Here is a 20,395-nt window from a genome sequence, read left to right on the forward strand (position 1 = left end):
ACATGCTCCATTGTCTTTAGAAGGACATTTTAGAAGATTGTTTTTTCCAAATGTCATTTGCTACATTTGGGTTCGGGGTTTGGCTGGAATGAGTGAGCAGAGAGAAGAAAGAGGCAATGGAGAGAGGGAGGAACCTATGTGGAGCAGAGAGAGATTTTGGGTGGGGCTGCTCTCCAAGCAGCAGCTTCCCCCATCAGCCTCACTCTAGTCCTGTGGTTAAGGTGTTTGCCTGGGTTGTAGAAGAGCCTGGTTCAAATTGCGCCGCTGTCTGTTCAGCAGGGGCTTGCACAGGATTTCCTGCCTCCTAGGTGACTGTCCTTTGTGGTGGGCCAGCCTTGTCTGAACCCCCTCTTTCTCTCAAGAGGCCGTTGGCTTCTTGGGACAGGGAGGGGGATTCAGACGGACTCTCCCCAGGAAGTGGGAGCCCCCAGTTCACACTCCTCAAAAGAGCAGGGGTGTGCCTTGCGGGTCTACCACACCCTGGGCCTGTATCCTCATCATGGTGAACAAAAGTGTGTGTGTGTGGTGGGGGGTTGCTGCCCAGGAGCAATTCCTCTTTAATTAAAGGGGCAGGAAGAGCTGCAAATGGCCTCTTGGTCAGCTACAAGGACTCTGCTCTCACACACCAGAAGCCCTCTGCCTGGCAGCACAGGGATTTGATTCACGGGCATTCACACCCCAAGTGCAAACCCCAACCTTCAGAGGGCCTTGTAAGCTTTTCTGTGCCTGGGTTAATACCTAGTTCCAGAACTCCCAGGGTACCTAACATGCAAAGTGGTCTGAAGCAGACAGCTGAGGGAGGAGCTGGCCCTGGTGCTACATGGACAGTAATTGCGCCCACAGTCCTGAGACCACAACCCAGGCTGCTGATTCTCTTTTAAAAATAGAAGAGTGGATAATGCAATGCTGCCAGAGTAAAAGCTGCTTGCTGAGAGATGATCACTTGGCATCTCCTGCAGTCTGGCACAAGTGCCAAATAGCAAGAGGGAACATCTATCAGGCCCAACTTAGTGGATCTGAAGAATACCAATAGGGAGATTTTGCCCACCTACTTGTGACACATATTTAAAACCCACAAACAAGTGCATACATGTTAAAACACTTGGAAAATGGTTTAATGGTGTTTACAACAGAAATGAACTGTACAATTACAGTAAGTTTAATATATATAAAAAATTACAGCAGACAAATGCATCTACACAAAATCTACCATTTCATCCTGATTCACTGTAATCTACACAATCTCTCAATGCCTACAGCCACTGGGAAAAAATAATAAAGGGTATCTTTAAAGAGACAGCATCCTTGTTATTCCCCACCTCAAGAAAGAGATACCAGTTTCAAAATCATAAAGGTCTTTCACATTTCAGTCTTAAGACCAGATGAGAATGTGTTTCATCTGGGTACAGGTATCACATTAAGGTCCCTGACCTCAAGTGTTCATCTGACCCCATGTGTACAAGTGATAGTATCGGAGGAGAGGTAAGAAAAAGGCTTAACACCCAGACTATACATTTTCTTCAGGTGAAGTGAAGCATAAAAGGATTATTCAATATTCACAAATCATTGCCTCATTAAAAGCTACTGGCCAGTTTCAGCAGAGAGGATATTTTCCAAATTCCATCTTTTCACTCAGAGTAACTGAGCGTTTTCAGACTAACACACATCCCAAGATTTTTCTTAAATAAATCTCAGGCCACTTTCTCACTGTCCCCTGCAAAAGCAATGGAAAACACCCTTTAACCCAGTGATATAAAAAGTAAATTCAGGTCTTTAGAAAAATTAAGGGTGCTGTCTCCTTAAAAAAGAAATAAGGAATCCCAGCTGGGAATGGCAATCAGTGAAAATGCAATCCAAATTGACAGTTTGATGGAAGTTCATTATGGAATATTATGTACACTCTAGAACTTTTTAATTCATTTTAATTATGAACACCTAGGCAGTGAAAATTGTTATGTTAATACATACATAGACACACCCAAAACATACAAAAATACTATTATTTCAAACTACTAAGAATAGGACAGTTCAGTTATCTCCATGCTATGACTTTAAGAGCATTACACTGAAACAAACAAGAATTTAAACGACAATTTTTTCAATATCCCAGAAATATACCAAAATATACATCTAAGCTTTGGAATTACTGAGGTTAGACTAATGCAAGTGCTGGGTAATCGTACTTAATACACAAGTCTAAGGTTCTGCAGGAAAGAAATTATCTTTGGTATCTGCATCAGGCTAATATTATTAACATTTGGATTTTGCTTTGGGATAGAGCTTGTATGACCCTAGAACCAAACACCCCCCCGATCAACTGAGATTAAAAAGATCCATGTATAAAGTTCCTTCATTTGCAATCCCCCCCAAAGTTAAAAAGTCACAGGCATCTACCTAGCATAAAAGGTTGAGAAATACAATGCATAGTTGCACAATGGTGCTGCAAAAATAATACAAGTATAGAAAAAAGAAACTAGAGGAGAAATGAAAAGCTTTTTCTTCTTTCAGAGAATTCTCATAACAGGACAGCCTCTTCCAAGCAGGTTGGGGGGAGGGAGGATGGGGGGGAAGCTCAGAAGTGCACCTCAGCGTGTATTAATCAACATCACCCAGCCCCCAAAGGGTTAAAGCACCTAGCAGAGCAGCCAATCATGCACCAATGTCTTCAGCTTCTCAACCAATCTGTGGAGTCCCATTGGCTGCAGCAACCCATTTGCTCTCCCAACCCACTTCCCCCAGTAGCTGCACCCTGGGTTTTTGTGAGCTTAAAGAGCTAGGGTGGGATGGAAATCACCTGGCTCAGGTTGAGTCCACTTTGCTGTGGATGGAGCCATCCAGTATCGTGCCATGGGAAGCCAGTCTTTCCAGGTTAGAAGATGGCTGGAAATACCTGCCTTATCTACCAGGGCCAGCCTCCCAGATGGGATTGGTGCTGAAGACGCCCCTTTGTCTTTGGTTTGTTTGTTTGTTTTGAGTTTATACAATCATTAGGAAATCTTTGGTTTTGGCTGGAAATTTTAAAAGAACAAAACAAAACAAAGAAACCGCCCCCCCCCAGCTTATAGCAGCACATCGTGACCTGTCAAAGCTTCTCTTTCCCATGGGGGCGGAGGAACTACATTCAAAGTAAAGGTGGAAGGGATCAAGGATGCAGCTTCTGGACAGCCTGGGGGATACAAGATTGTCAAATAATAAAGAAGAAAATTAAATATTTGGAAAATTTTCTTTTTTGGTCTTTTTATTTTTTAAGGGTGAGTAGTGTGTGTGCAGCACTCAACTGAAAGAAGCCTGCAGAGACTTGCCTGGCCCTGGAGTTTCAGTGTAGTCCTGACATCAGGGGAGTGGAGAAAGGCAGTTGTATAACTTTCATGCACAAGTTGGAGGGTGGGTGCCCTTGGATATTCACAGACTAAGCGAGAGGACCCCTTGTAACCAAAAGAAATAGTATAAGATTGCAATTTGCCCTCAGTTTGCAGTAGCTTTTAAGCAGCGACATTCAGAGGCTTTAGGGGGTCACTCCCCAGGATGCAGGTCACGGGCTGCTATAGGCCAGAGTTCAACGTTAATCAAGGGAGGGAGGGCAGACTTGGCAACTCTGTAGGGTTTGGAGAAAGTTAAAGCAAGTTACTCAGTTACGAGTTAGAAATGAGGTATACGACAGCTCCTGTACCTGTGGCGGATAAACACCCCACACCTACTCACACCTAGCCTTAGACACTACTGCAGAGGAAGGAAATGGAACAACAGCAGCACTGGCAGACATGGGGATGGCTACTGCACTGATCCTTCCTATAGAAAATGGGCAGGTGATGCTCTCTAAGGCAGTCAGCACTTGCACACACCCCTCTCCCCACCAGAATTGCCCTATTCAAATTACTCCAAACAAACTGCAGGCAGTCCTGCAGTGCCCCTTCCTCTTCCTGTTGCAAAGTGAGAGTCCAGTCCTGCTCCCAGTTCTCAAAATATAGTAGGGCTGGGCTATGAGTCTGAATGGTTGTCTCAGCTTGCTGAGATTTCATCCTTCACCTCACTTGTGCAAAGGAGACACCAGGACCAACACAGTGAGGGGAACCATGGGGAAGGACTGATCTTTATTTTTGTTATTCAAACTGCCTTGTTTTGAAGGATGCTGTAAAGAATGCTTTGATTTTTAGAAGAGCTTCCATTTCTGAAGGTGGTTGTATGATTTCCATGATTTATGACTTGGCATACACAAGCTTCCAGTGTCCTGGATGAAGCCACAACAAGATTCTCTTTGTTTAGTAACTTAGGATTCCTATAGCACCAAAGCATGCCAGCACCATCCATAACATCAGCACACCTCAGGGAATAATGTTTGTTAACTAGGTGCTGCTACAAACACCAGTAGGGAGCAATACATAATTTTAGTGGGTCCCACAAACTACAGAGAATTTTGGGGGAGGAGGAGATTAGTTCTTGGGGACAGAGTGGAGAATTAAACATTATTTTATAGTCTCTATAAAAATCTGGAGGGAAAAATTCCCCAGCAAGCTAGAACAATTTTAAGGTAAATTACATTTTTGGCCTGAGCTATTTGACAATGTCTTGTTTGGTAGAGAGATGAAATAAGGCAGAGGGGGTGCTTCAGTCCTGGGGCAGAACAACTCAGCAGCACTAAGGAATCCCAAAGGATATCATCCTTCCCTTCCCTCGCCCAGGTTGTTTCATTTCCTTCCTCAGATTTGTTTACCTTAAAGCACACCTTGTTTTCCATATCTTTTGTTCCAAGTGCTCTTAAAATTGAGAAGTCATTTCTTCAATTTCCCTATTACCTACCTATAAATCTATCTAGCTCTTTGAAAAGTCACACAATATTAATACCACTTTTACATAATGTCAGAACAACAATTCTATTAGTAAAGCTTTCAGTGAAGTTCTGCAACCCGATTGGTTTCCGGAGGAAGAGTAGCTGGACAAGTCATCTATTTTTTCCACCCTTTCCCTTTCTTCACAAGAGTTCGCCAGGTTCACTGATAAAACAACTCAACCCAATAGCACAATACATGACAATGTACACAGCTATGTTGGGGAGTAAAGAAAGGAGTCTCCTGGGTCCCCTATCTTTAGAAGAGAAAGACAACACATGCTGGATGTTTGAAGGGATTCTGATCTTGGTAACACTGCTTCTATATTTGAAGGGGAAGAAACAGTTCTTATTTCCTAGCAGCAGCTGAGACCTAGGTTGCTACACTGAGCAATTCCCATATGCAGTTTGTCCTCACAGAGCCAAAACAACCCTGTGCACCAAAAGGTGGCAACACCCCAAGAGACGAGATCCTTACAGAAAGGGTCATCTACCCAAAGCGCAAAAAAGGCCCAGTGTTTCCTCTTATCTGCTCTGACAACAGCAGAGCTGATGACTGATCAGTGCCTTTGGTTCCCTACCAAGCCATTGGAAACTCTTTCAACCCAGTGGAGCTTTGAGCTCCTTAGAAATTCACCTCTCTAGATCCACACAAACACTCAAAACTCACTCGCTCACTCATCTCCCCACTCCTACCCTCCTTCTGGGAAGTCAGAAGAATGGAAGGAATACCTTGAAGTCAGGATGGAAGAGGCTAGGAATCCCTCCTAAGTCATCACCACTTCCTCCAGTACTCCCCTCCCAATACCAAGACAAATACCAGGAGAGGAATGCATCTCTCCCTCCCAAACACCCCTCCGCCCAAACGGACTCACAGTATTTCGATCCTTTCAGATACACTAGCCCAGTGCTAGGAGCAGGTTAGCTTTCACTTCTCAGTTTGGTTTTTCTTCTGTAGTTTTTGGTCTAGACAGGATTAGCATTGCTATTAGAAAAGGAAGTGTTTAAAAAAATTCCACCTATTATCAAGCACTACAAGCCCTACATTCAGTAACAAGACAAGGGGGATAAAAGGAACCTGTTTTATTTTTGCTCTCAGATTAAGATGCAACAACTATTCTCCCTTTCCCAAACTGGCTAAAATGGATTTATACCTGGGATGAATCAGACCCATCTCCTCTCCCCCAAGCTACCAATATATACACATGAGGACCAATCTTTAGATTCCTACAAAGGCTCTTATTCGTAATACAAACAAAGGCAGGGAAGGACAGGAAAGCATGAGTATACCCTAAAGGACCCTGAACAGCAACCCAATCAGTGACCTGCATACCATCACGTGCTGTGCTGCAGATCAGACCACAGATAAACCAACCAAACAACAATCCCAAACCCAGGAGCAACACAATGTTTCCTTTGGCAAGACAGATACAAGGAAAAAAATTAATGAGCAACATTTTCCTTCTAAAGAGTCAACCCTCTTCACTACCCCCTCCCCCACCCAGCCCTATAAAGTTGTAACTTATCAACAGGATCTCGAATACATACAGCATAATCATGTTTATCAATCATAATAAACATCAGTTCAACTAAACTCTACAGCTAGAATTATCTCCACTATTTATAAAGTTTATTTTTCTCTTCTGATTTTTCAGTTTAAAACCAGTTCTATGACAATGCTAAGCTATGCTGAGGTATTTTATGAAGGTGCCAGAAGCCAGCTGCTACCCACAAGCATTGTTCTCACAGCTCTGTGGTGCTACCTCTTACAGAAGGAAGGGGAGGGAAGGAAGGAGTGGGACCCAGATTATTCCAGTTGGGGATCCTCCATTTACTCAAGGACAGGAATTGAAATGTCTCCCAAGGAGATTCACCCAAGTAAAGCATGCTCTGCAAGGAGTACTGGCATAAAGCCCAAGAGATGTTCCACAAACAGGAATTTAGACAGAAAAGCCACATTTGGTTTGTTTGACATATCTGATCATACACCTCTATTCTTTCAAACTACATACTCCCTGCCCCTCAAGAATACAATTATCTGTAGTTTCATTGCTGTCTCTCAAGGCATCCAACACAAGGGAATGAAAGTTTAGAATAGTCTGACCATTAAGGGTGTGGACATGCACATGAGAGAAAGAAAAAGGGGGACAGAGATGGATTACTACAAATATGCAATCAGACTGACATTAGAATTGCACAGGCTAGGGATAAAAGCAGGAATGTGTGCACATATCAAACTGATAGGAAGAATGCACGAAGGCTCAACTCTATTATCACCTGAATCGTATACAGGATAGAGTCACACAGCAAGCTGTAATTATTCCATGTGTCCTCCTGATTGTTAATGAAAGTCAGAAGAGCACAATCACATTTTTATACTGTGTGTACAGCTATATGGGTGCATGAGTCATTTCCTCTCTTTCATTGCTCTCTGTATGACAAACTGCTTTTAAGTTTATGGAATCTTGATCCTATTCTCAATGGGTGGCAATAAATAACATCCTGAACTACTTATTAATTTGCAAATCATGAGTCAAACAAACAACAGATTTGCTTTACATTAGAACAAGAGCAGATGACATGTCCACACGTAACACCTTTATCTTAACCACAATACACAAAAAGAAGGGTGGTTGTATCAAATACATATGCACAGTAAATGTTCTGTAAGAAAGGAGAGCCACTGTCAAATGTCTAAGACACTCTATGACCTCATCCAATTCCCACTGGAGAAAAGGGAGGCTCCTATAACATAATGGCAGTTGACTTTGACTACTCTAAGGAGCAGAACCCTTAGTACAAATACACTATCTTGAAGCGTGAATATCTTTCTGGGTCACATTTATGTAACAACTGGCTAACAAATCCACAGCAGACTGGTTAGAGATGGGTAACTGTATAATGGATGCATTCATCAACAAGTCAGATTCCTCCATGCATATGCATGGGTGTACATAAACACATATGCACAAAATGAGGATAAACTGAATTCTACTGTCTTGAGGAAGAATAGGAGTAGCTAGCCATAACACAGTTAAAAGGACATGTTAAGAATTTACATTTGGGATTTGCCCAAAGATAACTGTAAGGAAATTCAAAACACTATTTTTTAAAACAAATGTCATCAATAACTTTGATCTGATATATATATTTAGCCTGTCCCAAAGCCTCTATTTCCATTATACAACCAAAATGCTCCTGACAATTTTGTAAAGCACGATTATAAACTGGATCGGGAACAATTTTATTTAGCAAAATATTAGGTGTTGACAATTAAGGTAAATTGGAAGTCATTTTAGTTGTGCCCCATTATATGGCTCCAGCTGCAATGGAGCTAATATGTTGTGTTTTATGAAAAAAATGTCCTATTATTTTATTGAATGTTAACTCTACTTTGAGAATGTACTTTAGAGAGGACTTAGCACCTCTGGACTTCCAGCTCCTCAATCAGGAGGAAAAATGAAATCTGCTCTAGTGGATTGCTGGGTTCCTTCTACTTAAACCAACAGTGGGCAATTACCAGCCCGTGGGCACTTTATTTACCTGTTTCACAGGTATGGCCACTTGAAGCTCCTGTTGGCCTCAATCACTATTCCCAGCCAATGGGAGCTGTTCGAAGCAGCATGGACCAAGACACTGCTTCTTGCAGCTCCCATTGGCTGGGAATGGCGATCTGTGGCCAACAGGTGCTTCAAGCAGCCTTACCTATAGAGGCACAAGTAAATAAAGTGTTGGCTGCTTGCCAGAGGCTAACACTGGCGAACCAGATCCGGCTTATTGCCAATCTCTGACTTAAACCAAAGAGGAACACCAAAAATCCAACTCTTTAGTGATGTTCTTTATACTAGCATCTGTTTATTTTCAGAGGCTACAACTTAAAGGTATAGATCAACCTCTACTTTATGCTATGTGACCTCAGAGAAAACTGTAAATCACGAAATAATCATTGCTATAGCTGTGCATGGAGAATTCTCCCCCGTTGTTTTGGTAAGAGACACTCTTCTCCTGCCCCCTAAGCACAAGAAGAGTATCTTAATCCCTTTTTGCAAAAAGTGGCCTATGGTATTGATTGTTAAAAAGTCCATTGGAAAGACACCACTAATAGATACATTTTTTTCATTTAAATCTACAGATTAAAATAAGTAGTGGAATGCTCAATCAACACAAAGGGAAAGTCATGATAATATGTGAGTTTATATATTGCTCCTAATGAACGATCAAGGTAGACACACACATCTACCTCTGTTGAGGTCAATAGCAAGATTTGTTATCCCAAACGGGGTAACAAATGATGAAATCCATTTCAGAGTAAGTTAACATTTATATTATTACATTCAGTCTGAATGTTTTCTTTAGAAATCTCTCTATTTTGCACACAATACGAGTGTAAATCATTTTCAGGTGAATTTCAAAAGGTATAATTTTTGAAGCCCTAGAAAGGTAAGTGATTCAAATTACTGAAGAGAATGTCTCCATACCTGGACTCTCTCACAACTGTTAAAATCTGCTGAGGTGGTCTTGTGCCTAGAACACAAATGTCCAGTATTACCAGCAGTATGTTTTCATATGATGATTTTCTACTTTCCATTGTGTTCCTACTGATGGCCATCAGACCCCAAGTGTTATGAACTTTGTGGAAAAGTGGCTGTTTTGGTCTGATATGGCTTTTAATTAATTTGTGATATTTTACTTTTTGAAGGCAGATGATTTGTTTGGGTAGGTCTGGGGCAATGATGTGTTTTGTGAGTTGCCCCAGTAAAAGAATTTTTAAATGTAAAATATAATGTACTTAGGCTATGAACATGAAACAAAACTATTAAAAGTCAGGATTTTTCTTATAGGCAGTATCTCTCAGTAATAACTGGTATAGCACGTCTGCGTGCATACTCATATGTTGTATGTAGCATTCCTGCATATGTACTAGGTAACACGTCAGTAAAGAAATTAATACACTTTTAATTGGTTTAGGATTCCTCTCAAAATTCACTTTTGTCAGGAAACTCCTATATTACAAGGGGCAATATTCATATGTGTATAAATACTACATGAATTTTCATCTTCTAACTACTGGGTCAGGCATCAACTGAGTAGGTGGAGCTTTGTCTGAATGAAACCCTAATGAGTACTCTTCCAAAATTCACATGACCACCACAGTTCAAGATTTTTTCCTGTAGATATATTTGTGTATCTCCCCTTCTCCATATCTTTTTTGGGAAAGGTGGTCCCTGCTTGTGTTTCTTTATATACATCTCCCCTACTTCCCAGGCCTAATATACAAATCCTAATTGTGCTTGGAGATAAAGTGAATCTATCTGTTTGACTAGTTTTATCTGCCATGACACGTGCTTGGAAATGAGAAAACTTATGGAGCTGTAGTAGATGCACTAGATAACTTGCAGTTTTCCTCTCCGTGTGCAAGGGCTTTAAGGAATTTCTTCCAGGCCTGGCCAACAAAGCCTGATTTTTTTATTTATTTGTGTGTGTGTGTGTGTGTGTTGGGGAAGAGGGGGAATACATTTTATTCCATTAAAAATACTCAGAGATAATCCCCTACAAACAACAAAGGAAGCCAGTTCATTCTCTTAGTAATGAAGCTGAGACAAGGACTGTGGGCAACAGGAAACTATTTTTGGTAAGAACTATATTGATTTGTATTTTTGGTATATAAAGAGTAAACTATCATCCCTTGGGGTAGAAAAGTGACCGCCACTGAAAACTAATGTCCTCAGCCACTGTTGACTAATTTTTGAATCTGTGATGTAATACTTTTCCACTGTAATTCTTAAATCCTCAGTCTCAAATTCTCCAAGTCCATATATCATCAATCACGATTGAATCTCCTTGTAGACACTTCAGTTTCTGTTGTAGTCATGATTAAGGTTTAAAACAGCAATTTCCATTACATTCCTATACCAGATCATCCATCCATCTCAAGCTCTGAAAGACTGAGCATGTATAGGTCTTATTAGGAAAAAATATTGCTGCTGCAAACCTCATCTCTGAGTTCTTCTCCTCTGCCCTTTAACTAAAATACTAGAGGTGACCAACATCCACAAGGGAAACAATACCACCAACAGCAGGGTCCAGGCAGATCAACTGAACAAAAGGGCTACAATCAGACACTGGCATGTTGTATGATAGCAAATCAAAGCATACTGGGCTTGAGCCAAACTGGGAGAGGAAAGTGTGGTAGGTTAGGATAATTTACTCCCAAATCCCAAGGGGAAAAAAGAAGAGCATTTCAGCCAAACCTCCCCCTGATGTGGCTATTTTAAGTTTCCAGTTTCTTGCAGGAAAAAAAATGCCAAGAAGCTTCTTGGAGTCTGGGCCCCTTAGAGGGTGATTGGGAAGCAGAGCATGAGGGAGAGAGAGTTTAAGGTGCTCACACCAAAGCCATGTTACCAATGCAAAAGGAGTCAGGAAAATTAATATTTTATAATAAATAACCATCCAAGCTGCATTAGTGTTCCAGATATGTATGCATCATGACCCCCCTCCCAACCACAAACCAACAAAAATGGGAAGTTAAAAATCATCCAGACAGCTGATAGCACAGCCTCTTTGAACTGCGGAGAGAGGTTTTTATGCTGATTTAAGGCCCACATTCTTTGTATTTTCTAGATAAATGCACAGGATCCACGCCCCAGTCCTAAATCCATCAGAGAACAGATAATACAGTGTAGAGGGCATCGTCAGAATACACTTTGACAAAAAAGGTTCTTGTTAAATTTAACTTTCAAGAGTGCATGGAGGTGACTTGGATTTTTCAGACCAAGTACAAGTATTATAGCTACAGCTTTTCCTGCCCTCTTACTTGGCTGAATGCAAGACCCATGGAACTGATATTTCCTTTGGTAGAAACTATAGTCAATGCTATGGTCTCTAGACCAACATAGTGGGTAACCAGCATCTCTCTTCAACTTCTCTCCCTCCCTGAATCATACCCATCTCAACTTTTTACTACTCCAAAGCTGTTAGTATGGACAATTTATATTCTGTATTATTCATAGTCTTAAAATCTTCTGTGCTGACTGAAGTCAGAGACTTCAGTCAACCAGAATATTTAGATTTGTTTAACTGGTAGGGTGGAAGGGTGGGGGACCACTTGGATTAGTAATCACCCGACATTGCCATTCTATTTACATACCAAAAACAAACAACCAACCCCCCCTCGTTTAAAATCAAGTTCAGAGTCTGCCCCAAGGATAATAAACAAATTATCAACCTCCCCCCAAAAAAGATTAAAACAAGCAGCAACTTTTATATAAAATTAATAAAAAACAAGACAAATGAAAAAGAAATTGTCAGTAGCATCTATCGCCTCTCTGCGTCTGAACTGCACTTATACAAACTAGTCCATTAGTACAGCAGCTTGCTAGAAATTGACTTTGGTTCAAGCTTAGTTTTAAAAAACAAAAACAAAAAATAAAAAACACATTAAAACAGTGGACGGACATTTGTTAGTCTCCCTGCTTGCAGTTCACTAGTTTTGAAATTTTATGGATAATTGGTTTAAATAATCTATGTAACTAACAGGAAGGTGAAGAGAGAGAGAGAGAGATGAACAGAGAAAAACGTAAGTGAGGGAAAGAAGAGATCAGAGTTTCTGCCATTTAAATATAAATGTAAATCTCACACATTTGGGTCACAGACCAAAGCGTATGTTGGATTTAAGTTGCTGTCTTTGATCTCAGGTGGTGAGAGATTCTATCCCCACCAATTATCAGCAAATGTGAACATAACTACATAAACTTGATATTTTGCAACTCTTTGCTGACACCCCCACCCGCACACTGCAACAAAGAACAAACCCGCAAAACCTACAGAAGGTGCTCGCAACACCCTCCCTAGCTGAATGTGTAGATGTTTTAAACCCATGGCAGAAACTTTTAAATCCAACAGGAATGGAAAGTTCAAAGTGAACTGCACTGCAGAGATCCAGTCTTCTCTTTTTAGAAATCTTTTTGGTTCAGATAATTGATTGGCATATTAAAGAATATGCCACTACTCTCTGGATAACCTACTATTCTTCCCCAACTATTCTCATAAACTCTCTGTTCTCAAATGCCCCTTGCTATATGGATTGGAAACACAGCTACAGCAGCAAGACAACTCTGAGTCTCTAGTCAGAGATGCTATTGCCATGCTGATCAAGGGAGCAACATCACTCCTCAGAGACCACATGAGAATACCAAGATGTGTGCAAAGTCCCAGTGTTGACTAGATAGACTGGTGCTATTTCCCACATCAGGTTGGACCATTCCAGCTGATTGGTCACTGTCTCCTATTTCCAAAGCACCTAGCACTGTAGTGGATAAAAAAACCTACGAGCTATTTAAAACAGAACAAGGACGCAAGGAAGCCAAGCGCTTTCTTGCAGTTGTGATATAGGAAAGAAGACAGCAACTTCTGTTTCAATAGACCTGCCATCTATTCCTGTAGACAGAAGTGCCAGTGGAAAATTGTTTCAATACAGACCACTGTACACAAGGACTATTCCTCTGAATAGAGAAGCCAGTTTTATCTTTCAAAATCCTGTGCCAAATAAGCTGGTAGAAAGCTTGGACGGGGGATGCCTTTAAATATTATTGATACTGGCACTCTCAGGTAACTTTGCATTTCTAGGATATATTTTTAAAAGGGACAAAATGTTAACAATACAGTAGAATCATCAGAACAAGTGACTGAAATAGTCTGGGCTCCAAGGGCGAAATCCTGCTCTCTGAAGTCAAATCGAGCAATACACATGCAATTCTGAGCAAAATTTGGCCCATTAGCTGAAGTAATTGAATGAAGGAGAGCTGCAGTATAGAAGTGTTTTCCACCTCCCTCATCATAAAAGCACAGACTATCCTGGAAGTTTGCACACATAGCTTGCTACCTCTACACGGTGTGTCCTACAAAATGGTGAAAATAATCTCTCTTGATATCTGGGTATAAAGTCACTGGGAAACAAGTTCAAGGATGGGGAAACTGAGGAATACTCCAAGGATATTAGGACAGAAAGCCTCCTTGTAGTCCACTCTTTCTCTCCCCCTTCCTTGTGGCATGGGAGCTCACCGAAAACAATCCAGGAGTAAAGACAAATGCGTCCAAACCATACATATAAAAATAATAATAATAATAACAACAACAATAACCATAATAATAATAGAGATACACCAGTAATACAGGCCTGCCTAAATTGTACCAGTTAAGAAAGGAACCCCCAACACGATTGATACGATTATAAACACCTTGTATGACATAATGGCCTGTACAACAGACCTATAAAATGATAATTAAAAAAAAGATATTTAGACCAAAAGAACTAAGAAACCCCCTCCTATGTTTGAGTTGATAACCCACCTTAACTTGTCATTGTGACTGCTGGAAATGATAAGTAGTCCTTTCACTTTTTTTTTTTTGTTTTTTTGTTTTTTTACATTTTTGGTTAGAAAGCTCTCCGATCCATGAAGCGATCCTGAAAAGACAGTGTTTATTATAAAATTAGGCAAATGTCTGTCCCAGCTTTAAATCCTTCCTGTTTTGTTTTCTACATTTTTCCTTCTCTCCCTTGTCCCCAGCAACATGGCGAGAGGAAGCCGATCACATTTTTCAGTTTATAAACCCAGCTGGCAGCCAATCCCACTGCAGAGTGAAACAGGCTGGTGGTAGCACAGCTCAGCCCGGCTCACTGTGCCTTGGAGGCAGTAGTGGTGGTGGATGTGGCCCCACTGGCAGAGGCCACTGTGAAGAGAGAGTTCTGGATCGACTCAGCTGAGGTGGAGGTGGCATGAAGGCTGGCGACTGGTCCAGAGGCCCCTGCGGAGGCTGCAGCTGCAGAGACCAAGCTAACCGGGTTGCTGGTGAGCAGAGAAAGGTTCTGAGGGTTCAGAAACAACGGGGCAGTAACGATGTTGGGAGTACCTCCAGCATTGGCAAATACCAAGTTCCCAGTTGCATCCAGTGATGTTATTGGAAGAGAGCCACCAGATGCAAGAGCTAGAATAGAGAAAGGGGCAGGGAAGAGAACATTAGTATTAACAGCACAGAGGAATGCAGTAAAGTGTAACAGAACTTTACTTTTTTCTCCTATGAGCATAGCTTTCTTCCCACAAGTAAAGATTCCTTTCCCTTACGTCAATCCAGCATAAAATAGATTCACAAAATCAGGTGAAAATGGGATTTGGCACTATCGAAGCTGGCAGAGCTAAGCACATAAGAGGGAGGATCCTCTCATGATCCCAAAGATTAGACAAGGGTCAAAAATAAGTTTTTGCTATTCGTTTTTACCTACACCTCTCTAATACACTTCTCTGTATATAAGGAATATTGAGTTTGTTTTAACAAGATATGGCACAGAAAATAAAAGATGATATAAAATAACAATTTCAATGCATTACATAGTGTATACTCCTAATTAATTTTCAAATTATTTGCAAAAATAACTGCTTTTATCTGTTGCTAGAAAATCAGTATCGGTTCTTCAATAATTGTATGTTGTCACCTAATGCAGTTAAATAAAAAGCATTTGGCATGATTCAACCATGTAGTACCTAATGTCTTTAGAGCATCAATTCACCCCACCCACAAAGGCTCAGCAACTGAAGCTAAGCACAAGCTGTTTTAAATTACTATAAAAATATAAAGTTTTTATCTAAAATAAAAAGTAAAGGCATCTCTCTGAATATTTTCAACCCCCTCCCCCCCCCGAAATATAGACCCAAGCCCATGTGACTGTTCTCAATTTCCCATGTGAATGGACACAAAGCATCAGCACAGAATGAGATGCCTGGCACCAGGGAAATTGTCCTCTACTGTTCTGTCACCCTCTAACAGGAGCTAGTGCTTGTTGAGAGAAAGTTCCCTGAGAGCAGTGGCTAAGATTTTGCAGGGCTTGTCTTCACTACGCAGTGGATTGACACTGCAGTGATCAATCTAGTGGCGGCTGATTTATTGCGTCAAATCAATCTCCCAGCATTCCCCCATTGACTCCAGTACTCCACCAGCACAAGAAGTGTAGCCAGAGTCAACAGGAGAACAGCCCCTGCGGACCTTCTCGCACAGAAGACACCATGGTAAGTAAGTTGCGTAGATTATTTCAACAGGGGTGTTAGTGTAGATAAGCAGAAACTGAAATGGCTTTAGAGACTGATCGAAAACCAAATGCAACTAAAGGGAGTTTTTCCATGGACTTCTATGTGATTTGGATCAGGACTTAAATGGTGACACACTGTTCCGTCCTACAGGCCAAAGAAAGACTTACACTCAAGGGATCTAGAAGCAAAAGGGGAAGAAACATGCATTCACAAAGAATGGGAGCCACTACAATATTAAGATCAATTAACTTGTTTGAGTAAAGCCTTTTAAAATTTTGATGTGCTTTAATAGTTACAAACTACCTCAACAAATCTAACCAAGATTCATTTTGCCATGAGATCTACCCTCAAAGTATCAGATTCTTCTTTTGCTCTTTGTGAACTTATTTTTTTAATCGAATAGCTAAATTTAATTTATAAATAAATGGCATAATTATCAGATGTGATGATAAGTACCCAAATGGTTCTCACTGAAGTCACCAAAAAAATCAGGCCACTTATTTAGACGTTGAAATAAGAAAACAACTCCTTATTTAGGAGCTGTCAATCCAGAACATAAGGACTTTTGGTACACATTTTTGAAAGTCTTGATCTTGGATCTTTGTGTTCAGGCTTCTTGTTCTGTGAACTGTTCTGCTATCGGCTTTGATCAAGGCAACTATACTGAAACTTCTGCTAGATCAGTTGTAAAAAGTAGATCGCTAAGCAACCTGCTACAAATTGTACCTCAAGGACCACTGAGGGAGGGGAGCAATATTAATGCAGGGCCCTCCAGCATCACATTCTTCCTTAACTTCACCTCCAAGTCACTGAGATTGTAGACTGTTCTAACTCACTTTCAAGTTTGTATCTTACCATTCAAAATTCTATGATGGATTTAAAAAAAATCTGTTGTGTCTTTCTTGTAAAGCTTCTGTTCCTGAATATGGAATTTTGGTGTTGAGGAATGTTGCCTTGTTTGGTGAATAAAACATACAAGTAACAAAGCCAGTTACATATTACAAGGAACTAGGGAGCTGTGCCCACTGCTTTCTATGATCGTCAATCCCCCTCTCTCCGGCGGCTTTCGTGGCCAGCGAGCGTGAGGATGTCATTCTGTCGCCTTGTAACAAAAACTTGTTTATATATAGACAGAGATTTTACTGACCTTGAATAGTTGCCAGTGTACTGTTGCTCATGAGAGCTGGGCTGAGAGCACCGCCTAGTGTCCCTGGATTGAGACTGAGTAAGGCACCTCTGTGATACCAGGAAAACAGGAGAAGAGACAGATCAAGGGAGGTTGTGTTACTATTCAGAGACCATCATACAGAGAACGAAAGTAGAATTTAAGGATCTGATTTTTTTTAAAAAAATTCTTGTAATATTTTAATTTCTCCCATACCACAATGTGGTCTTGGATGAGTCCTCACAGCTGCCTTTCAATACTATACTTAACAAGCCTTAAGAACAGGCCCCCAAAAAGCACAAGTTGTACTGTTTTAATACTGTGAATTACACTCCAAGTGACTTCTTGGGACGCTGCAACTCTTTAGAGAGCTATCAGAAGGAAATGACTACAAAGAGAAACTGAAAGAACTACAAAGCAACATTTACAGCAATGGTTTTGGTCACACAGCATCAACAGAATGATTTCCAATAAATATTCAGGTGCTCTTCATCTTGCTCTGGGTCCCAAGGAACAGAACCAAACACAAGGGAATCTAAGATGCCAATTCAATTCAAAATTAGCAGCTTGGGTAGTATAGTTTGTGGCTACAACAAGGAAATAGTAGTCAGAGCACTGGCTCTCTGCCCAGCTTAGCCACTGACTTTATTAGTGACTTGATCAGTCATGCCTTTCAGCTTTCTCATCTGTAAAACAGGGATAACACCCTTATAGGGGAGTTGCAAGGCATACCCCATTATTACTTGTAAACACTTTGAGAAGTGTAGGTAAAAGATGCTGTAAGTGCAAAACATAGTATTAAAAATGATGATGAATACAGCCCATGTAAATAATTCCATGTTTCTTCATGTCTCATCTGAAATGCAGAGACAATTCTTACCCAGCTGCAAACTGTGAGGGTGCCATCAAGCCTGGATTTAGTCCTGCTGCAGCAGCCATGGCAGCAAGACTTGCATTTGCAGGCAGCTGCGCAGCTCCTTGTAGTGCGGCTGCTGCCGCTGTTTGCAACCCTGATGCTGTCACCATCACTTGGCTGGTCCCAAGAGGGGAGGACAAAGGAGTAGAGGTTGTCTGTGTTGTGCTGGTCTCACTGGCACTGGATGCCTCGGAAGTGGAGGCTGAGGCAGAAGGGGAAGGACTCAGAGAGGGTGAAGTCACTGCTGAGGAAGCTGGAGGAGCTGTAGAGATCACGGTTGCTGTATTGTTGGTGGTGGTTTCTGTTGTGCCTGCAGGGAGGGTTCCCATTAGAACAGTACAAGGCACAGGCATGCCTGAATAAAAACATCTACCACCTAGACCGAACAGCACAGAAAGGAGGAAGTGAGACAGACATGTCTCTGTGGGACTGAAGGGCACAGTGAATTCAAGAGAGAGGGACTGGTGAGCATGGATCTTCAATCACAATCAAACTGTCTCTTCAGGAGTTTGGGGAGCTGAGGCTGGTAATGGGAGCGCCTTTCACGTCTAGGTCACAGGCAGTTGCCAGTCTCAGCAGAGGCGCCACATTTAACAGTCATGAAAAATTAGTTACTCCAACATGGGACTGAGGCACATTGGCAGGGCAGTATAAAGGAATCTTACATGGCAGCTGTCTACCCTGTCGTTTCTGTGGCAGAAATGGAGGACTTTGCTCTCTAGAACTATCATTCCAGAGTCTTTCATCAGCACTTGACCGCTTTTTAATTTAAAATGTTTAAAAGGGCAAGGTGGGAGTGAAATGAGAGGAAGAAATCAGACCGAAATCAAATGGAATATCTGGGCAGAGAGAAGGAAATTCCTCTATATTGTTTCTTTGCACCTATATTCCTAAGCTGTATTTCTATGAGCTCCCAGAGAATCCTTTATGTCCCACAAAGGCTCCATTTGTTTTCTATTTTTCACCTTCAGCTAGGCAGGTTATGGATTTCTGAGACTCCTACACAACATGTCTTACAAGGATACAGCAAATCCAAGAGTCAGTGCTCTATGGAGATTTGTCAGGAGAATCCAAAGGATCCTAACATCTGCCAAATGTTAAACTGCAACACAGGAGAGCCAGAAATCTCACAAAATATTATGAATCTTTAAAATCTTTATCTGTTTGATATGCAGACACCACTGGAATTCCATGCTATAATTTGAACTGGTTATCCTGACTGAAGAGGTTTTCTGAAAAACTTGCTGTGCTGATGCAGCCAGACTTGTATCTTACCTGTGACTGACAGATTAGTTACAGCCGCACTAGTTAGAGGGAGCACAGGGTTGACAGTCAAGGTAGTAGCTGCACTGCTTGTCACCAGGCTTGGCGTGGTTGCCACCTAGAGGTCAGAAGAGAACATGACTGCTCAACTCCTAAAAAGGAAATGTTACCCAATTTGGGTTCTTGTATCCTCATTCTCAACCGAAAATGATGATGAGAAATGCTACACAATTTTTAAAATTTGCATCAATTGCTTTTGTGCTTCAACCACCAAAGAGCCTGGCACTATAATAGAGACACCTGCTCCCTGCAGGGACCTGTGAACGAATAGCAGCAAACCCCCACACTTATACAGTCTCAAAGCTATTAAATAGCTGCATGGTGGTATTATATCAGAAATTAATAATCAACAGTCAATCTCTCAGGATTTTCAAATATCCTTATTCAATGAAAGGCAAGCTTTCAAGGAGACCTTACCAGAGAGAAGAAACTTAAGGAACACCAAAAATCATTTTACAGTAAACTTCCGATAATCCGGCACCTTTAGGACCCAGGGGGTGCCGGATTATCAGATATGCCGGACTATCGGAAGGGGGGGCTATGAGGGGTCTGGGGTGTGGTGGGGGGATGCCACCTCAGACCTCTCATAGCCCCCCCTTCCGATAGTCCGGCTCTGCCCAGGCGTCCCTGCTTCAGCCGCTGCTGGTTAGTTTCAGCAGGGGCTGAATCGGGGACACCTACAGCAGAGCAGCTGGAGTGCTGCCGGGTTGGTCCGGTAGCGCCAACCCTTGGCGTGGCAAGACCAACCTGGCAGCACCCCAGCTGCTCTTGGGGATGCCTGGGGCAGAGCAGCTGGGGTGCTACCGGGTTGGTCCCGCAGCGCCACTCCTCAGGGCGAGACCAACCCAGCAGAACCCCAGCTGCTCTGCCCCAGGTGTCCCCAAGTCAGCTGCTGTTGAAACTGACCAGCGGCTGACTCCAGGAAGCCCGAGGCAGAGCTGCTCTGCCCCTGGCTTCCTGGAGTCAGCCGCTGGTCAGTTTCAACAGCAGCTGAATCCGGACACCTGGGACAGAGCAGCTGGGGCGCTGCCGGGTTGGTCCCTGCAGCGCCGCACCTTGGCGCTGCGGGGACCAACCCGGCAGCA

At 41.9% G+C, this 20,395-nt stretch overlaps 1 protein-coding gene across 5 annotated transcripts in view; it reads right to left on the minus strand.

Moving 5' to 3' along the window:
* Positions 1-11,751: 11,751 nt before the first annotated feature.
* POU2F1 (POU class 2 homeobox 1) overlaps positions 11,752-20,395 on the minus strand; it is a 195,288-nt gene continuing 186,644 nt past the window's right edge. For 4 of the 5 annotated variants that reach the window (XM_075909143.1, XM_006124221.4, XM_006124220.4 and 1 more), the window contains 4 exons: positions 19,263-19,368; positions 17,952-18,297; positions 17,054-17,142; positions 11,752-14,809 (listed from right to left, as the gene is read on the minus strand). In XM_075909143.1, the coding sequence (XP_075765258.1) occupies positions 14,499-14,809; positions 17,054-17,142; positions 17,952-18,297; positions 19,263-19,368 (852 nt within the window). In that variant the 3' untranslated portion in view covers positions 11,752-14,498. The remainder of the gene's footprint in view (positions 14,810-17,053; positions 17,143-17,951; positions 18,298-19,262; positions 19,369-20,395) is intronic. The other variant, XM_075909163.1, reaches the window with a different exon arrangement.

This window comes from Pelodiscus sinensis, chromosome 1 (genome assembly GCF_049634645.1).
Source record: "Pelodiscus sinensis isolate JC-2024 chromosome 1, ASM4963464v1, whole genome shotgun sequence".
Classification (NCBI taxonomy): Eukaryota; Metazoa; Chordata; order Testudines; family Trionychidae; genus Pelodiscus; species Pelodiscus sinensis.